The sequence below is a fragment of the Actinia tenebrosa genome, unplaced genomic scaffold (assembly GCF_029948245.1).
Source record: "Actinia tenebrosa isolate PJP-AT-01 unplaced genomic scaffold, QUT_ActTen_1.0 PGA_scaffold16__25_contigs__length_10494907, whole genome shotgun sequence".
In the NCBI taxonomy this organism is placed as follows: Eukaryota; Metazoa; Cnidaria; class Anthozoa; order Actiniaria; family Actiniidae; genus Actinia; species Actinia tenebrosa.
In genome coordinates, this window is record NW_028292576.1 from 8,400,898 (window position 1) to 8,420,046 (window position 19,149).

The 19,149-nt window shown below is 35.8% G+C and overlaps 2 protein-coding genes across 3 annotated transcripts; one reads left to right on the top strand and one right to left on the bottom strand.

Annotated features, from left to right (window-relative positions):
• Positions 1 to 1,791: 1,791 nt before the first annotated feature.
• LOC116299253 (dual specificity mitogen-activated protein kinase kinase 5) lies at positions 1,792 to 15,938 on the bottom strand. Its single transcript, XM_031707884.2, has 23 exons — positions 15,736 to 15,938; positions 15,292 to 15,340; positions 14,747 to 14,814; positions 13,733 to 13,802; positions 13,356 to 13,396; positions 13,138 to 13,241; positions 12,630 to 12,687; positions 12,151 to 12,215; positions 11,515 to 11,554; positions 11,051 to 11,119; positions 10,892 to 10,944; positions 10,759 to 10,787; positions 10,294 to 10,355; positions 9,520 to 9,568; positions 9,062 to 9,135; positions 8,219 to 8,269; positions 7,414 to 7,485; positions 7,058 to 7,087; positions 6,371 to 6,400; positions 5,517 to 5,549; positions 4,622 to 4,683; positions 3,849 to 3,894; positions 1,792 to 3,273 (listed from the first exon to the last, which is right to left on the bottom strand). Exons 1-23 carry the CDS (start codon positions 15,832 to 15,834, stop codon positions 3,151 to 3,153), a joined length of 1,377 nt encoding a protein of 458 aa, XP_031563744.1. The 5' UTR covers positions 15,835 to 15,938; the 3' UTR covers positions 1,792 to 3,150.
• Positions 15,939 to 16,122: 184 nt separating this feature from the next.
• LOC116299243 (translocator protein) lies at positions 16,123 to 19,128 on the top strand. 2 transcript variants are annotated; one of them, XM_031707872.1, is made up of 4 exons: positions 16,123 to 16,255; positions 16,514 to 16,643; positions 17,271 to 17,485; positions 17,967 to 19,128. In XM_031707872.1, the coding sequence occupies exons 2-4, from the start codon at positions 16,535 to 16,537 to the stop codon at positions 18,141 to 18,143; spliced, it is 501 nt and encodes a 166-aa protein (XP_031563732.1). In that variant the 5' UTR covers positions 16,123 to 16,255; positions 16,514 to 16,534; the 3' UTR covers positions 18,144 to 19,128. The 2 variants fall into 2 exon arrangements, with proteins under 2 accessions (XP_031563732.1, XP_031563733.1); XM_031707873.1 differs by having other exon boundaries at positions 16,166 to 16,255; positions 16,526 to 16,643.
• The last annotated feature ends 21 nt before the right edge of the window (positions 19,129 to 19,149 follow it).

The following is a 19,149-nucleotide window of genomic DNA, read 5'->3' on the forward strand; positions in this document are numbered from 1 at the left end:
AGTTTATAACACGTGGGTATCCCTTGAAAAAGCAAAAAAGTCGATTATCTATCTGTCATGATTATTTCGGGTTTTACAGTTCCGGTTTACCTTGGAGTTAATTCAATATGACATCTAAGGACCCGTTAAAATTGAGCTCCCATTTTAGTCCTTTGTGTTTTTATCGCTTTAATAAAGAGGTCAGACGGTTGTGGATTAAGATACGTCTAAAAACTGTCTTTTTAAGTCGATCAAAGTAAACTATAGTCTATTGAAATTCATCGACTTTTCACATTTACCCCGACGATATTTACACTTACACAAACAAAAAGTGCTTGCGAAATGATGATATTTAAAATACAGAAGTTTTGAAATGGTTTTGGAATCATTAAAGGTTATTATCAAAGAAATGGATGAAAAAAGTTCAAAGTCGCGACTCAATCGGTGATTAACCTCGTTGATTATTTCGTGAGTTCAGCTCTAATAGCGAGAACAAAGACATTTTTGAGGTTGAAAAAGGTTCAAAAGGTTCCAGCAGGTACTTTGTATTATCGAAGCAAGAACGACAAACAAGCTTTCTTGGATGAAAGAAAAGTGTGAAAAGAGAAGAGTTATAATTGACAAAGAGAAAAAAATTAAAATTGGAGTCGATGCGGATTGTAATTACAGTTGAAGAAAAGGCTGAAACAATAGAGAAAAAGAAAACAAAGACAAGGAAAGAGTGTTTTTAAATAACGAGAACGCGAGCCATGTTGAAAATAAGACGAAAACGAGTGTCCTGTAAGCTAGTACCGCTTTAAAAAAGTTTGAAAGAATATACAGAAATAATAAGCATAGATAGGGGAAAGAGTGATATTGAGAGGCCTAGTATGATGTCAAAGCAAGCCATTTTCAAAAAAAAAAAAAAAAAAAAAAAAAGAAAGAAAGCGAGCAGGAAGCAAAGAAAATCTCAAGGACCTAAGCTATATTGAGCCACGTGCAATGGGGCCAAGTGAAATAAGGGCTTGCAGGCGCAAAACTGCAATTATTACAGCAAAAGAGTAAAAAAAAAAGTATAAAAGACGACGATGATACGTAATGCAAGGGGAAAAACAGAGTAAATTAGTCATAATAAAAAATACAACAAGAGAAAACTGACAATAATAACTAATATTTAGAAAAAAGTTATTAAAAAAGAAAAAAAAAAAAAAAAAAAAAAAAAAAAGTAAAAAATTTAATACAAGTTAGAAAATGAGACCCAGAAAAAGCCATAAAAGGAAAACAATTATGTAAAAGAAAAATAGCAAGAATGCAAATAAAAAAAGGCGGAAATCTAGAATGCGGGCATAAAATACATGCAACGTTCAGTTCTCGAAATTCCGGAAAGATATCTTTTTTTAGGAAAAAGAAAACTTCATAGAATTAGACTCAAAGCCATAGCTCGCTTGTTAAAACCACAGGAAGCAAAATAGAACCTCTAGAGCCCAAGGTAAGACCCAAAGATTATTTTTCTTACTCTGGCATTTGTTGAGCCCAGAATAAGTAAGAGTACCCGGGATCCAGGGGTTGTATGTAATCTCGCTCCGGCCGCCTTTGCTGAGCCCTGGGCAAGGTACAGTACCCGGGGGTCCAGGGGTTATTTATTCTCGCTCTGGCGTTTACTAAGCCCAGGGTAAGGTACAGTACAGGGGATCCAGGGGTTATGTAGTTCTCTCTCCGGCGTTTCCTGAGCCCAGGGTAAGCAAGGGAGATTTAAAGTATGATCCAAAGAATATTAAGGTCTCTCGCTTCAAATCCTAGCTTATGTTAACCAAGCGTAAGCGCATAAAAAACAATAATTAATTGGGTTTAATGAACAGAAAGAAATATTTATCTTCGTTTATAATGATACACGCATAATGATATTCAGTTAATATGTACATTCTTCCTTGGTTCTAGAGGCTCGAGGAGGAATGGGGAGAGAGGAGGCCGTGAGTAGCTTCTGGAACCCAGATTGGAATGTTTTAAAGTGTACATCAAGGAAAAAATTTAAAAAAAAAAAAATCACTTATATGTGAATAGTGTAGTAGTATGGTTGCAGTATTTTTGTATGTCAAATTTTCTTTTCGGAGATATAAACATTTGGAATATCAATATGCAAATGAGATGACGTAAATTCAAGACTATTTTATTATACAGAAATGCTTTTTTGGAAAGTACTGCTGTTTTTGGTTGTTTGTAAGTCATCCTTATGACAGAAATATATGACTTTGTACATTTTTAGGTTATTTCACTTCAGAACACTTTTCGTAAATCACACTGCAAAATGTAACCCATTCTTGAATTTACGTCATCTCATTTGCATTTTGATATTTCGAATATTTATATCTTTGGAAAGAGACGACCACATACAAAAATACTGCAACCAGAATACTACACTGTTCACATATAAGGGATTCTGAAAATAATTTTTTCCTTGATATACACTTTAAATGTGGAGATTTTAAATCGGAATATTTTAGGGATAGATTTGGACTCGGATACATTTTATAAAGAAGAATCGCATGTTTGAAATGGTAAGGAATTAATAGATGGTTTTTGGACGACGAGCTGGCTTACTGCATACAGATCTACCCAGAGGTTGTTTGAAGGTTCGATCTGTGAGTTGGACGTGCACTGACTTAGATCTACCCAGAGGTTGTTTGAGGGTTCGATCTGTGAGTTAGCCGTGCCCTGACATTGATCTACCCAGAGGTTGTTTGAGGGTTCGATCTGTGAGTTAGCCGTGTCCTGACTTTGATCAGCCCAGGGGTCGTTTCAGGGTTTGATCTGTGACTTAGCCGTGTCCTGACTTTGATCAGCCCAAAAGTTGTTTCAGGGCTCCATCTGTATTTTAGCCGTGCCCTGACTTTGATCAGCCCAGGGGTCGTTTCAGGGTTTGATCTGTGACTTAGCCGTGTCCTGACTTTGATCAGCCCAAAAGTTGTTTCAGGGCTCCATCTGTATTTTAGCCGTGCCCTGACTTAGATCAACCAAGAGGTTGCTTCCAGGTTTCATCTGTAAGTTAGCCGTGCCTATAGCTTTTTTGAAGGACGAAACACCATTTCTACAACAAAATGGTTCGACTTCCATTCCACATGATTCAACAGTGGCTTTCATTTACTGCCTTAAGCTCCAAATATTTATAACTATTAATGGTATTCAAACGCAATATTAAACAGAAGCTGGACTATCAATGCTGGGGGCACGTGATCTTTTGACCTCTAGCTTTCGACACACCCACATAGAAATGATATCCCTATTATTGTCATCATTGGCTCTGATAAAAGCGTGTTCCTAAAAGAACAGAAATTTGTTTGTTAGGACTTATTTTATTGAGAATGGGCTTCCTGTGTTATTTTTTTCAGAGAGAGAGAGAGAGAGAGAGAGAGAGTGGGGCATGTTGTGTCTTGAACATTTTTGAACACAGGCAGTCCATGGAAAGAGAAACCGAATCAAGACAAAGGTGTGTGTGATTTGGACGTTTATAATAATTGTCTTATGTTTCAGATTTGCTTTATACATGCATACTATATCTGTTAGTCTCCCCCACAGCCGCTTTCAGTGTCGTCACGCAACGCTTTCTCCCCGTTGCGTGACGACACTGAAAGCGGCTGTGGGGGAGACTATATATCTGTAGGTCTTTTTAAATTACATATATTATTATCAATATTATTAAAATCACAATTTATTTAATTTTTATATAATATCATTTTTATATTATCATTTATTCATCAATATCATTTAATTATTATTATTATTCACTATTATTATTATTATCATTTATTATTATTATTACTTTATTTGTTCTTTTAAGGTGCTGTTTGCTGTGCTATTGCAAGAGCCCAACTAAAGTAATACAATCAACTTACCACCACAGCTTTGGGTGTTAGACGATAATTCGGGCTTTTTTGCATGCTATATGAAAAAAGAAAACAAGTCAAAACAGGTTGTAATAGACTACTTCGGCGATACGGTGGCCATAATGGATCGCAAGGCATTATGGGTCGACCAGGGGGCAAATAAAGCTTTGTTACAGTAATGACGTCGATTGATATTAACAGCTCACCACAAGAGAATACAAAAAATAATGAATTAGGACGCCACATCGTTCACCTTTACCAAAAAAAAAAAAAAAAAAAAAAAAAAAAGGCAAACACAGAGAAATATAAAATTGGTAAATCTATATACTTTCCGTCATCTTGGTTTCGTTTTACCCCCCTGGCAAGATGGCCGGGGTATCGCCGAAGTAGTCGATTATTGAGTAAATATACTTTTTTACCTTGGCCTTTATATTTTCCCATTTCAGACAACGTGTCATTTCCTAGAGTATCATTTCTTCATTCAAGTTAACGGTAGCACTTTAACACAACTCAAACAAAGAATCTTATTCCCAAGAGAGTGACAGGTGGTCTGAAATAGGAAACGTTACTCCCAAGGTAGAGAGATCTATGAGCTATCTCGAGGTTGAGGAAAAACTGGTCTTGATGGCATTGCAGTACATTGTAGAAGCGTTTTAGGGGACAAAACTGACGCCATATTGGAAATATTTATCTTAAAGTCCCACAATGCACCGCAATGCCAACTCGACACAGTTTTTGTTTCAAACTTGGAATGGCTGATTGATTCCAAGTTGAAGACGTACCACTGTGCTACAAAGTCCACAAACATTGCTGAGAACTGACGACTTGGAAGACGGGGTGGGACCTGGGAAGAGAATATCGAGACTTTATATTTTCAGTAATGATTGACATTTTGGCAAAGAAAACGAAAGATCAATAAAAAAGAACATAAAAAAATCATTATATAGTCAGGATAGTGCGTGCGCTCTGGTTACTCGAAAACTGTGCATAATTAGTGAACGAAGCACGTACTGACGCCGTCTGCGCGCGCAGTGCTGCTAGATCCTGCGACCGTCTTTCTTTTGCGTAAAAAAAAAAAGTAACTAATTATATAATAAAACTATTAAAGCAGCTTTTTCCGTGCTACGTTGGATGCTTCTCCTTACACTTCTTTTGTGATTACGTCACTTCCTGCGTGCTTTATTGAACGGAGCAGGGAAACAACTGTTTTATTTGTTAAGTAGATAAAAAGCGAGAAACAAAGAAACAAACAAGGAAACGAAAGAAAAGTGGACGACAAAGAAAAAACGCAAAATGAATAAACGAACAAAACAAAAGAGAGAAAGAATGAATGAATAAAAGAATCACTTCAAGAGAAACGCCTCAACACGATTACGAATAGAGCAGTTTTCGTATGACTGTGAAAAGCTCAGTGCCGTAAGCGTGACGTGCCGTGACCGTGATACTTTCTAGAATTTTAATTGGCTGATTTTTTTCACGCGCAATATGATTGGTCTAAAAATGCCGTGATCTTGGCGTGACCGTGTCTGCGCCGTGTTCCGGGTATTTGATTGGATGGAGAGTAAATTCTCGTGCAATGTGATTTGTCTGGCGTATCCCTTGCTGTGTCACGACCGCGTTCGTGCCGTGAACTTTTCACAGTCATACGAAAACTGCACTTTATATGACGTCACGTACCTCGTGTACAATGCACTGTAATAATTCGATTGGCTGAAGAAACAAAAAGATATAAACGTAAGATATGAAGAGGGAACAGTAATGGAAATGACTATCTAGCAATTAATCCTCGAGCCTGAATGGGATATTCACTTATAAGCCATGAGGGCATGAGTCTTTTTAGTCAAATCCAACTAGTCGGTCAAACAAGTTTTGAAATAAAGTTAAATTTAATGTTTTGGTTTTTAAAGCCGGCACTTTTCGCTACTGTTAGAATATAACTCAGAGTATAAGACAGTACCGTATATTTTCCAATCATACGACAACCATTCTCATGGGAAAAAATTTCGATGTTAAGGCAGTGTCGTACCGTGTAGGTGTCGTAAGTCAGAGTACTGTATATGTTTCCCCAACCATACGATAACTGTTCTATCATTGATAAAACTGGGAAACATTTCATATTTATTTGTACCAGCTTGTCAAAAGATCCTAATTCTTTTCTAAGTTTATATAACAGTCTACAAGATTGCTCGACTCTGACTAGACAAGAGGAGTACAAATAAATTCCAAATTGTACTCCGTAGAGTCCCAATTAAGTTGCTCAATTTTTGGAGTGTATTATATACAAAAAAATCGCACAATCTCGTACAATTCGGAATTGTTGGAAATAATTGTTGGTGGTGACTGACGTTTCGACAACCTGAGCGGAATCATCTTTAGAGTCCAGTGAGAAAACGAGAAAACGCTTTCTCACTGGACTCTGAAGACAAATTTCAACACATGGATTCAAACCATTTACTCTTATAACTTGATATTATACGCGACATGAGGTTGATAGTAAATTTATAATTGCAAAAAAATATCTCCAGCCTTACCAACAAGTTATCAACTCTCTCAGGATAGTCCTGAAACGATAATTAATGATGCACTTTGAATTAGATATCGTCGTGAATCGAAAATATGTAAGTTCCAGATACTAAATTAATATATAATGTGACATTTTACCAGTGTAAACAACAACTACAGCAACAACTACAACGAAAACAAAAAACCAAAAAAACAATGAAAGAAAAGGAAACGAAAGGGATGGGAGTTATCAGCCTCTGCATCAGAAGAGATAACTAGCTAAAAACTAGTGTGAGCTGCGTCGGTGTTTCTAATGAAACAGTAATGATAAAAGGGTAAATTTTACGCGGTGAAAAGTTGAAAGAACTTCTCACGATGTAAAATTTACCATTTTATCATTACAGCCTCTGCATTAGTTTACAATGAGAACAATCGAATTGTCAACACTTTTTTTTTTTTGAGTTTTGCTTTGTTTTGTTTTTTGTTTCTTTTTTGAATGGTACAATGTTATTATAAATTCATTGAACTTGCCACTGTTTCAAACAAAACTTTTTTTAATCGATTGGCCCAAAGGATGATTACAGTATGTAATAAACAAAAACCCTAAAAGTGTCCTGGATGTTCGGGTGTCCTCATTGTAATCCATAGAATCCAGTATGTAGATGCATGTATGTATAATGTTATTTCGATATCGCTGTTATTTGATCATGTGTTACCTTGAGATAAGGGAATCTTCCAATAGCCATCTGAAAACATATCACCCAAAGGGTTAATATTTAACAACAATATGTCAAAACGGAGGGGGAACAACAGGGGGAGAGACAAAAGAAAAGAGAAGAGAAAAGAGAAAAGAGAAAAGAGAAAAGAGAAAAGAGAAAAGAGAAAAGAAAAAATGACCAAGAGAAAAAAGAAAAAAAGACTAAAAAACCGAAAGGGGTAAAGCACAAAGGAAGAAAGGATGGAAGAAAAGGAAATAAAAAGAGTGTAAAAAATAGAAATAAGACACAAAAAGAGAAAGGAAGAAAGGGAAGAAGAGTTAGTAACCGAAAAAAATAGAATCCTTTTGATTTACCTCAAACAGAGATACTCCTAGACTCCACACCTCTGAGCGTATACTGTACTCATCCCCAAGCACACGCTCTGGCTGAAAATAATAACACAAAAAAGGTTATCCTTAGTTAAGCCTATAATGTGTGTGTATGATGGACATTTTACTCCCACTATTAGAATCCCTCGCACACTTTCTTGTGTTCAGTTAATTAGCACCAATTGTCTTATTATTCTCATGAGGGAATACAAATTTAAATAAGCAAGAAAATTCGCGAAGCATCTTCGTAGTGGTAGTCAAATGACGCCATCATGCAAACGTCCTATTGGTGCCCAATAACTTAACTACAACAAAAGTGGTAGTCTACACTTGTTTCAAAGCGCGTTGTCAATCTGAGATTTGAAATGGGCGATCTGAGACTAAACATAATTTTTGTGCTTTACATTTTACGGAACATTACTTTTCAAACTCAAAAGTCATGTGCAGTGGCGGATCCAGGGGGGGTTCGAAGGGTTCCACGGAACCCCCCTTGAAGGTTTGATCTTTTAGGTAATAGAAATATGTCTTATATAAATTTTGCTTAAAAGCATCCACAAGGATAATGTTGAACACGAAATGATAGATATTTGCTGTTATAATGTTTAATTTACCTTTACGTTCCGTTACTAGATAGTAAATTAGGTGATTAGAGCCAATTTTTTTGTCAGACATCAACTAAACAAAAGCGAATTATACCCAGTTTAAGAAACGGAACCCCCCTTTGAAAAATCCTGGATCCGCCACTGATGTGATGGTGCAAAAAAGACTAAGCTTTGATAACACTACTTACTGCCATATATGCATTTGTTCCAACATATGTTGTGGCTACAGAATTTACAAGCTGTAGATATTGAAGAAAATTAAATTCAAAACATTAGTAATAATGAAAATGGGAAGCATGGGTGCTTTAGCGATGACAGCAGTTGCCTCTAACCAATGCCATCCTCAATCAAATCTTCTTTTACTCCGACAAAGGACTAGCGTCAGAAACGTCAGTAAGTTTTTTCATCTTCTCACGGTGTATAATTTACCTTTTTATCATTACTGTTTCATTAGAAACACCGACACAGTTCACACTAGTTTTTAGCAAGTTATCTCTTCAAATTCTGACTCAGTGTTGTATGTGAGTAGAGATGGTTGTAAGTAGTTTCTTTTGCTTTGGGGGTTTTCTGGTTTTCCTCCCTCTGCAAAAACCAACTTCTGACTTCCAATTGAAATTCAGTGGAAGAAGAGCCACACTGTAGAACTACTGTTGAATTCCCATAAATTATCTAATGTAAGTTGATTGATGAACTGATGAATGAAACGAATGAATGAATTAACCTATGCCCAGTTAGCTAAGTTGGTAATGCCTTGGTCTGTTGTGCAGAAGGTTCTGGTTCAAGCCTCAGCCGTACTCAGGGTCTTAAAATAACTGAGGAGAAGGTGCTGCCTAATTTAAAATTAATGGTAAGACCTTGATGTGGCTTGGATGACCATGTTAATGGCAGTCCAGTTCCTAATCAACTAGAAACATCGAAAGAGCACCTGTACTAGTTTATCAGTTGAATTACTGTTTTAACTTAAAAGTGTCATCCTCTATAAAAAACAAGTGAACGATGAAAAAAGGAGAAGTAAAATGATTTGCCCTCACCTGCCTACTCACACCAAAATCACATAATTTGACTTGTCCCTGAGTGTTGACAAGAAAATTAGATGGCTTGACATCTGGATGGAAAATATTAATAAATGTTTTAATTACAATTTGAACTGAGATGAAAAAAAAAGACAGAGGGCAGTTTTTCCCTATCCAAACCAACTTTGGGCTGGAATATGACTTTTTTAAAATTTGTTTAGCCATGGTTTTGTTTTTTAACAATATTTTGCCCCCATGCTTGCTTATGGATCACATAAGCCTTTTGTCAGGATACCCGAATATGGGCAGAGAGATCAAAACTACTGCCCCCTCATGCAGGCAATCAGTATTGTATGATTTTTATGATACCGGACTAGAATAAAAAAGTAACTATGTTAACTTTATTAAATTGACACGCTAAGGGCATTGGACTATATGCCGCTGATAGTTGCAATATTTGTTTGCACAATACCAACCTCTATGCATTATCTTTTGATCCCACAAATATGCCAGACCTTTCACAACCTGGGGGAAAAAACAAAGTCAGGAAATATGCAAAACAAGAAGTTAATACCTCACAGTTCTCCAGCGTTGTCTGTACAAATATATAATGTAAAATTGACTTTAAATATTGTGAACCAAATAGTGATATGGTACATTACAGTATATCTAGTGAGGTGAACAATTGCCCTAATTCACTATAACGTCACATCAAAACAATCTTCAACAATCTATTGTTTAAAAGCAATTATAGGATCATGGTCGTAGGATGGGGTCAAATCAATGCTGATTCTCCGAAAATTGTTCTAAAACCTGTATAAATCCACGAAGAGAAGTAGAATAGCCAGCAAACCCTCAGGATATTTTTTAGTACATATTAACGCATATTAAATCTGAAAACTAGGCCATTTTAGATTAAACTGTTTCACTAGGAGCAAATTTTGTTGAATTTTCTATTGGATTTGGTGATTCTATCCCCCTCATAAACAAGCAGTGATGTCATAGTGAATTAGGGCAATAATTGGACAAAGTGCATTAATGTTACTGTCTTTGATCAGTTTTAAGATACTAGAATTGCAAGTTAAATACACCTGTTATAGTACTTACTCAAATGCAAGAATAAGGAGAAGCTATTTCTATGCATATGCAGGGGATATTACAAAACTTAAATAGAGACTAGTGGAAATGAAAATCAGGTCAAAGGAATTGAATCAAAGAAGCAATTATCTTTGTCAAAGGTGCTTACTTACAGATACAGCAATTCTTCCAAGAACTGGTTCAGGTATTTTACCATAATTTTCTAATGATCCACCTGATTTGAAGTATAACAGAATGATATAATGTTATAATAATAATGATGAGAATAATAATGGGATTAACAGAGGATTCCATAGAGTGGCTCTTCTTCCGCTGGATTCCAATTGGAATTTAGAAGTTGATTTTTACAGAGGGAGGAAAATTGGAAAAAAACCTTTGAAGCACAAATAACTCTACTCACACATGGCTTCAAGCCTGCGAAAATTTCTGATAAATGCACTAAATTTTGATGTATGTTAGGAGTTGCAGGGACTTGGCTGCAACCCATTGCTATAAAATCTCCAATGAAATTGCTGCTCACATTGCACAACAAAATGTATTGTTAGTATAAATGGGCCTTAGTTAATGAATTAGTTTCATTGGTGAATCAATCATTCATAAAATGTTTTTTAACTTACCATCCATATATTCTGTACACATTGATATTCTGGAAAAATTACAAATGACAGGAAAATGTGAAAGGCCAATTTTGAAGGATTGAAAAAATGGGAAGAATTGTAAGATTATGAAAAGCGAGAGAAGAAATCATACCTATTTTCAATAAAAAAGGCACCATAAAATTCTATAATGTAAGGTGAAGAGCACTGAAAAATATAGAAAGAGAAGTTAAATGAAGTAATTTTGAAATGATGAAAACGTTTAGTTCGTTAAACCCGGTCCGTTCTATCTACCAATCAATCAATCACTCACCTGAAACAAAATCTCCATCTCAGAGATGATCTGTTTTTGTACTTCTTTTGTTACATCAAGTGGAATTACCTGGATACATTATTATAATAATGATAATAATTTATAATGATCAGATGACTATGACTTCTAATAAAAAAAAATTTTTTTTGGTGGAATTCATATTTTTTTAAAAATCCCAAGTTTGTTATAATATCATTAATCAAATCAGATTTGTAACTTTCTTACCACGTCAGGCTCAATATGTTTTTACGAAAAATTCTAGGTGTCATAGGCATTAAAGTAATACCGCATGGTCCCATTAAATAAGTTACACAAAGCAATTCATGTAGTAGCTGGCTGTGATGCGCATGACAGTTATGAGGAAAAATCATACCGTGTCAATCGGCCTTTTAAATTAACCAATCTGTTACCTAATTCTTATTTACAAAATCACACCATATCATATATTTTACTGAATCACTAACCTTGACAGCAAGAACTTTGTTGCTACTCAGATCTATGGCCCTTGAAGAAAAACATTGAGCAAATTTAACAAAAAAAAAAATGCTATTTTGCAGCTATGATGCCAAACTGGGTCCAGTTTGCATTGCAAAGCATTGTTGTATTTTGTCCTCTCCAATGCCAATTTTACAACTTACAAATTTCTCGCGCATCATTTTTTATCATCAATAAGAGGACAAACAGATAAAGCTGACGTCAACGAGCGCACAGTCTTTCAGTTTGTTGTTTTCATCAGTAAAAATGAGAAGTTTTTATTGTTTTTTTATTGTAAAAAACTAATTGGCATCAGTTTTTTTATGTATATATCTGTCCTCTTATTGACAATAAATTTCATCATCACACTCAGTGATTGTCAAAGTAGTATGCAGATCCACTTGGCCACACCTCATGGATAGATCTACACTACTTTGACAATGTGATGATGCAATTCATCATCAATAAGAGGACAGTCACATAAAAAACTGATGTCAATTTGTTAACTTGACACAGTTTTTTCTCACTCAGAGTGGATAATATATGCCGTAGATTACAGCTGCAACATCTTAATAAGTAATGCAATTGGTGTGTATGATTGTGCAGTATCCATTTAATATAATTACCTATAAACTGTCCCCCCATTTCCATAGCCAAGGATTTCTAGATGTTGAATTTGGTCAGGATTTACCTAAAATTTATAAAGAGGTCGAAACTATGAGTAAGAATGATCTACAGTATGTCATTTTTAATAGTTACTGTGAGAGTATTAGCTAATATTTCAGTGTTTGAGAAAAGAGACTAGGTCAAGTTGGCATTGCAGTGCATAAGATCGAGAGACATGTGGGACATGGGACATATTTCCAAGATATATAGCATCTACGTAATTGTATTTCATCCCATAAAACAGTCCCACATGGAACTACTGCCATAATGCCAACTTGATCCAGCTTTTAATTCTCGGCCTCAGAGTACAGGTGTACATTGGCTAATACTTAAATGTTTATAAAGTACTCCTTATTGCTTTGAAGCATTTTCTTGACAGAATAGAAATCACTTCATACAAACATTACATTATCAAAGAGAATAATTCATGAAAACTTACCTGGCCACTTGCAAGAATGCTTGAAATGTTGCCTCCTTCTTTTTTGGTGGTGGGAACCCTGTGGTAAGTAAAAAATGCTAATGATTTATAGACATGAAGCAATCTGATTGGATCCCTGGGCATGCAGTTGGAAAACTGTAGCCTGAAATGTCCTTCCAATAGACCTCCTCGGCTCTGGAGCACTTGTCCCATTTCATACCATGTGTCATTCCCTTGAGAATAATATTCTTTGTTTGAGTTGTATCCATGTGTCTTCTCATGAGCAACCGAGCGCAAAACTTAAACAAAGAAATGATACTCTAGGAAATGACACATGGTCTGAAATGGGAAAACATTATGTCAGAGCCGAGGAGGTCTATTTGTACTTCAATATAAAAAAAATTATTGACAGTTGCCATTATACTGCTTCACAGCCACTATTAGTGTTGTAGGTGCTTAGAGGGGTAACAACACCAATAGCAGCTGCTGTAGCAGACTAAGTGGCAGTGTACAAGAATATGAATATTACCCAGATGCATCAGCTACAGGAGGTTGAATTGTGGAATTTGTACTCATAGGAGCTGGCATGCATGTTGAGTTGGCTGATGGTGCTGCAGCGACACGGGTGTTGACCTGTGGTTTAACACTGTTAGTCTTGCTTTCAACAAGTATTACAATTATTACCTATAGTACTTATATATAATTTATTTATAAATATATGGCCAACATTGAATTACATGTACTTACTGTCAGACCACATATATTTCTTTTTCTTGATGATCTACCAGCTTTGATCACAAAAGTATCAGTTATTGAATGAATGAACAAAGAGCAGGGGAATGAATGAAGAGTGAATAAATGAGACAAAAAAGAGAAAACTAGAGTGATGTGAAGGAAAGGTATTTTCAGTGGTAATAAGAAGGAAGGATGGGTGGGAGGAAGGGAGGGAATATCAGAGAGGAAGGAAGGAAGAAAGGGAGGCATGGTTGAAGAAATGGAGGGAAGGACTGAGGAAGGAAGGTAGAAAGGTTGGGAGGAAGGAAGGAAATAAGAAAGGGTGGGAAGGAGAGAGGGAGGGTTGAGAAAGGAAGTAAACAAAGACAAAACATTGTCGTAATCCTTACCTCTGGGAAATATAGCAATTGGTTCTAGTGCCACACCCTGTTTGATCTTTTCTGAATTTAGCCAGAAGAACTTTTAAATGAATCAATGATACAATGTATTAACTTGAAAGTATTATATTTAAATGCAGATACCATGGAGTACAATGATGGGAGAGTGGTTGCTTGGATTTCAAAATTGCAGTTCACTTGACATTATACTCAGCAATCAAACTAAAATAAGTGTTGAATTCTTTGATTGACACAGTAGTCTGTGACTACTTGTAGTAACTATTCCAGGGCTCTTGAAAATCAAGGGCTTTTCAAGGAGTATTTAAGGAAGAAAAATTGAATTTTCAAGGACATTCAAACCTCACAGTGTTGGCAGAATATTTTTACTTTTCAAGGAGTATTTCAAGGACTTTTCAATGATTTTAAATTTATTTTCCATGAGCTTTAAGCACCTTTGAAATTGTATCATCAACTCAAGGGCATTTCAAGGACTTACTCACTCTGGACTGATGAAAATTAGAACTCACTAGTCTATAGGCTCAAGGGATTTTTAATTACTAAAGGTCTGGGCTAGATGACAAACTTTAAAAGAAAAACCATTTATGTGGTCACTGATTAGTTTCATTCAGACTAAAACAATTAAACCTTTTTCTATCACTCTCTTAGTCTACAAGTCAATAGTCCAATCTGCCTTTGGCCTTATCGGCTATTAACTGACTCGTACACTATATAGGCTTCCAGACTAATTATTAAACAGATTTGCTAGCCTATTGCCTAGTAATTGTAAAAGTTTTGCAAGGCAATAAGTTTTGCTTACCACTCTTTTCATTGGTATGTGCTTATTGAGACAACAGTGGCGACAAAGAAATTGGGCAATATACTTCAATTCACTTCAACCAAATAAATTGGTTGGTACCATTATATTATCTGATTGGCGGCAGTGTATTGCCCTGTTTCCCTGTTGCTACTGTTGTCGCGATCAGCACGTAGCAGTGAAAAGAGTGGTAAAAATGGATGGTTTTTTACCCCATTTATCATTGTTTGCAGCTCCTCATCACTCCTAACAGTAATGCGATCTTTTTCTTCATCTTCATCTATATTATTTTAAAAAAAAAATACTCTGTTGAAATAATGCATTGATGGCATACATCCCTTTCCATGAGATTAACAGGACAAAAGACATAGGAAATGTTGGGGCTTTTGACATGACTCAAACTGGAACTAATTATACCATATAAAGAGAAAGAGAGTCATATAGATTTGTGTCCAGACAATTTTAAAAACAGATGAGATTTTTTTGATTATCCATTACAGTGGATATTATAATAACCTGGAGATATTAATATAAATCTAGACTGAGTATTCTGCACCACAGGTAACCCATACACAGAAATGCCATCACATTAGGGTGAACCATTGAAAAATGAATGTTTACTGATGTGGATGAAGTACCTTTCTTGTCTAAATAATGAAATTGTTTGGACACAAATCTAGCTTGCCTGATATATTATGATAAAATTATGTCGTATGCACAATAGGAAATTATACAGAAAATACTAAGGTTTGCTTACAGTCAAAAGAGGTCACAGTTACAGATGGCATAACTTGAGAAACAGCTTCCTATACAAACACATCAATAAATAAATATCAGATGTGAATGGAATTAAAGTTTATCGTCTAAAATTCCTAATATTTTTTGTAAGCTTAAATAAACTGTACGGATTTTTTACAAAAAAGTACAATAACTGAACCTTTTCATACAAAGGCGATAACAAAAAAAGTAACCGAAATAATGAGAATATTAAACTTAATGGCAGCTTTTAGAGCGTTAAAAAATCTAAGCTTGCTTCTAAAAAATATGTATAAAATTCCACACCCAAATTAATCAAATGTTTGGTAGATTAAACATGTAGATTAAGAGTTGAGCTTCTTAGTGCCCTCGAATAAAAGAAACATTTGTTAGTTAAATTGTTGGACAAACAGTAAGCTTAATTAAAATTGGGTTCTTCACATACCAAAACATCACGAAATTGGATTCCTGTAGGAACTGTCCAGTCTACGGCAGCGCCATCTTCTGGAACAATCCGAATAACTAGAGGAGGCGAAAATGTCATATATACATTTAGAGTGAGCGAGATAATCAGTGTCCATTCAGTCACGGAAATTTGAGAATATTTGAACTCAAGTTAAACTTCCGCCATCTTGTCCGCCATCTTAAGAATGCTCCGCTGTCGTGAGGGACTAGGAAGGGGTAACAAAAATTCCCGAGTGCTACCCCCTAGAGAACCTTTAAAATTTTATTCTATCCTTTATTTATTTATTTATGCTATTTTTTTAGGCTTATCTAAGCAGGAAACACTAACTCTCAGATCGAATTAGAATTATTCCGCATTGTATACACCTCCCTAGAATGTTTGTTATCACAGGGATCCCATAGGTCATGTTTGTTTTAAAGGTTTAAACGCAAAGTCTTTTGGGTAGAGTGAAGGGAGCTTTAGATCTGCAAAGGAACAGTACTGTATTTTGAAAATTATTGTAAGTAATCTCTCGGCTCCTCTTAGGGTAATTTTATGTTATTAATATTCAAAAGCTACTGCTTTTTTATTCCTGCTCTGTTTACAGCAATGTCTTGTTGGATTTTACATACACTTTGTTACGTAACGAGTTGACTTCTAGACCTTCAACCCTCTTCAAAAATTACATCTCGCATGGATTGCATGATTTAGTTTGTAGCTATCTTTTGCTAGTTTCTGGAACTGCAAATTTCATCATTATATTCTAATAATCTTCTAGTTTTAAAAACAGAGAGCAAAGATGCCTCTCCCTAACTGGGCCATTATCGCTGGTGCTTGTATTTTACCCAATGTTGGAGGATGGGCTGGTGGTTTTGTCACAAGGTCTCAAATAAAGAGCTGGTATGAAGGTAATAACATTGATACCTATTTATAAAATAAGTGTTATAAATCTTGTGTTCTGATTGGTTGGGAGCGTGTGCTTCATGAATGCACATGCAGCACACGCACACACTTATAGTCGTGCTTCTCCTAACACTTCTCTCAAGTTCTGCCGAACCCTGTGTGCTTTATGACTGCACACAACATGTTCATGCGTTTTCTATTTCTTCATTAATTTAAGCTTGCGTTTTTTACTTCCTGGGTATTATTTATTCTTCAAAGGGGTAGAGTACCGCCACCCCCCCCCCCCGTCCAACCACACCCACCCACACAAACACACATGATACATAAAGAGGGGTTTCATTGAAAACATATTCTTTCAACTTTAATTCCAATTTTAACTAAACTTTATGAGTATTTTGATTTTGGAATAATTGATTGAGTTTTCTGTTTACTCCTGGCATAAAACTAATCAAACATTCAGTGTGTAAACTCAATCTAGCTCGAATCGTTTGATAACTTTAACTGTGTTGGGCAATGGCACAATGTTGGATTGCCAAACCAATGATTGAGGGATTAAAGTTCAGCAGAGTCTAGTCAAATTTTTGTTCAGTAATCTGTTCGATTAGTTATATGCCTGTAATTTTATTGTATAGTGTTAAAGAAGCCGTCTTGGCGTCCACCAAACTGGGCATTTGGGCCAGTATGGACCACACTGTACACTAGCATGGGTTATGCGTCATATTTGGTGTGGAGTGAGGGAGGTGGATTCAATGAGACAACCAAGATTCCTTTGATGTTGTATGGAGCACAGCTTGCTCTCAATTGGGCATGGACACCTATCTTCTTTGGCAGTCATAAACTAGGAGCAGTAAGTTTGACATCCTAAATTATATGCCTAAGATTCTGCAATATGGTAGGTTAAAGCTGTTTCACTTCTACAATGCAGGCCTTTTGTTTTACATATATACTAGAACAATGTACTCATCAGGCAAAAAATCCTTTTCAGGTAACCCATTGACCACCAATGATTAATGCTTTTAGTGTTTTTATGTATTGTTGTAGTGTACTGTACATGACAAGTGTGCATACATAAGATCAGGCATTGAGAATATAGTGTTTAACAGTTTAGTCAAATATGTTTAAATAAAAATTTAAAAAAAGTGACATCTCTTTCTCTAATTGTTACAATTATTAGATGTTAATGATGATGATAATAATAATAATAATGATAATAATAATGAAAATAATAATAGGCGGGGTTGAACTTGATGAATAATAATAATAATTTATGATAATAATAATACCATCATATATCTTAACGATAATCCCAATAATATATTTTCCTTTAGGCTCTTGTGGAGATAACATTCTTATGGGCTGGTGTTGCAGGCTGCATCTATACATTTTACCCAATCAGTAAGCTTGCTGCAGGTCTTTTGGTGCCATACTTAAGTTGGGTTTCCTTGGCAACAGCACTCAACTACTCCATCTGGCAGATGAACAAGCCAGCGATAAAAGAGGAGTAAAATAATAGTCCTTTCAGCTGGCTAGTAGAAAACCTTAATTAGATATACCGACTTTTAAGTTTAAAAAGAATTAAAATTGATGATGTCTGATTATGAAAAAATGTAGGTGTAGCACGTAGGTGATGGTAGATGTAAGGAGTTTTTACTAGAGCAGATTTCATATGGCCATGAAAACTCATATGTACTGCAGCAATTCTCATTATTCTGCAAACTTGTCAGTAGCTGCGGGCTACAAGCTGAAATTTGGTTTTTAGGTGGCGTCAATCAAAAATACTCAGTCATTACCTTTTATAAATAAATCCTAAAAAAAACAATATTTCACAACAAGCCATTGAATCGCAGTAATACAGGTTTACCGGTGTTTGCATTGCTATGCCGCCACCCCAGACAAAAATTGTGACATGCACTTTGCAATAGACTTCTGTCAATCAAACACGTTGACATCATTTACACGCGTTTGGATTGGCCCGGATAGGCCCGGTGAGTGTGTCTCATAATACTCGTAAACAATCGACCAAAGTTTTGGCACCTTTTTAATCACGCGTGTAAATGGCGTCAACGTGTTTGATTGAAGGCAGTCCATTGCGAAGTGCACGTCACGATTTTTGTCTGGGGTGGCCGCGTAGCAATGCAAACGCAGGTAACATGCCATATGTCTGTGATACTGAGCACTACATGTATGTTTTAACATATTAGATTATGTTGTGATCAAGGGATGTCATACCATGACAGTACAATCTGACATGCTGTTTCCTGGTCTTTGAAATATGTTCATTCTGACTAAGCCAGAAAGTGTTACTTATTTATCAGAGCATTCTTTCATCCCTGACTCAATGAAACCCCTAGCCAGCATGCAGCCAGACTTTTCTCTCGTGCAGTTACGTTTGTCTGCACTCAGGCTATGAAATCCCCGAATACCTTTGCAGATTGTTGTACATGTAGAATGATAATTTATTCAATAATAAAGTAGATATTACTAAAGGAATTTTCAAAAATTGATGTCTTG

What these genes read in the sequence shown, in the direction of transcription:
- LOC116299243 (XM_031707872.1), top strand. Translation starts at nt 16,535, where the DNA reads ATGCCTCTCCCTAACTGGGCCATTATCGCTGGTGCTTGTATTTTACCC. An exon ending in AATAAAGAGCTGGTATGAAG is followed by an intron (nt 16,644 to 17,270) that starts GTAATAACATTG and finishes TTTATTGTATAG; the next exon opens with TGTTAAAGAAGCCGTCTTGG. An exon ending in GCAGTCATAAACTAGGAGCA is followed by an intron (nt 17,486 to 17,966) that starts GTAAGTTTGACA and finishes ATTTTCCTTTAG; the next exon opens with GCTCTTGTGGAGATAACATT.
- LOC116299253 (XM_031707884.2), bottom strand. Translation starts at nt 15,834, where the DNA reads ATGACATTTTCGCCTCCTCTAGTTATTCGGATTGTTCCAGAAGATGGC. An exon ending in CCTGTAGCTGATGCATCTGG is followed by an intron (nt 12,688 to 13,137) that starts GTAATATTCATA and finishes TACTTACCACAG; the next exon opens with GGTTCCCACCACCAAAAAAG. An exon ending in TTGGAAGAATTGCTGTATCT is followed by an intron (nt 9,569 to 10,293) that starts GTAAGTAAGCAC and finishes TTTTTCCCCCAG; the next exon opens with GTTGTGAAAGGTCTGGCATA.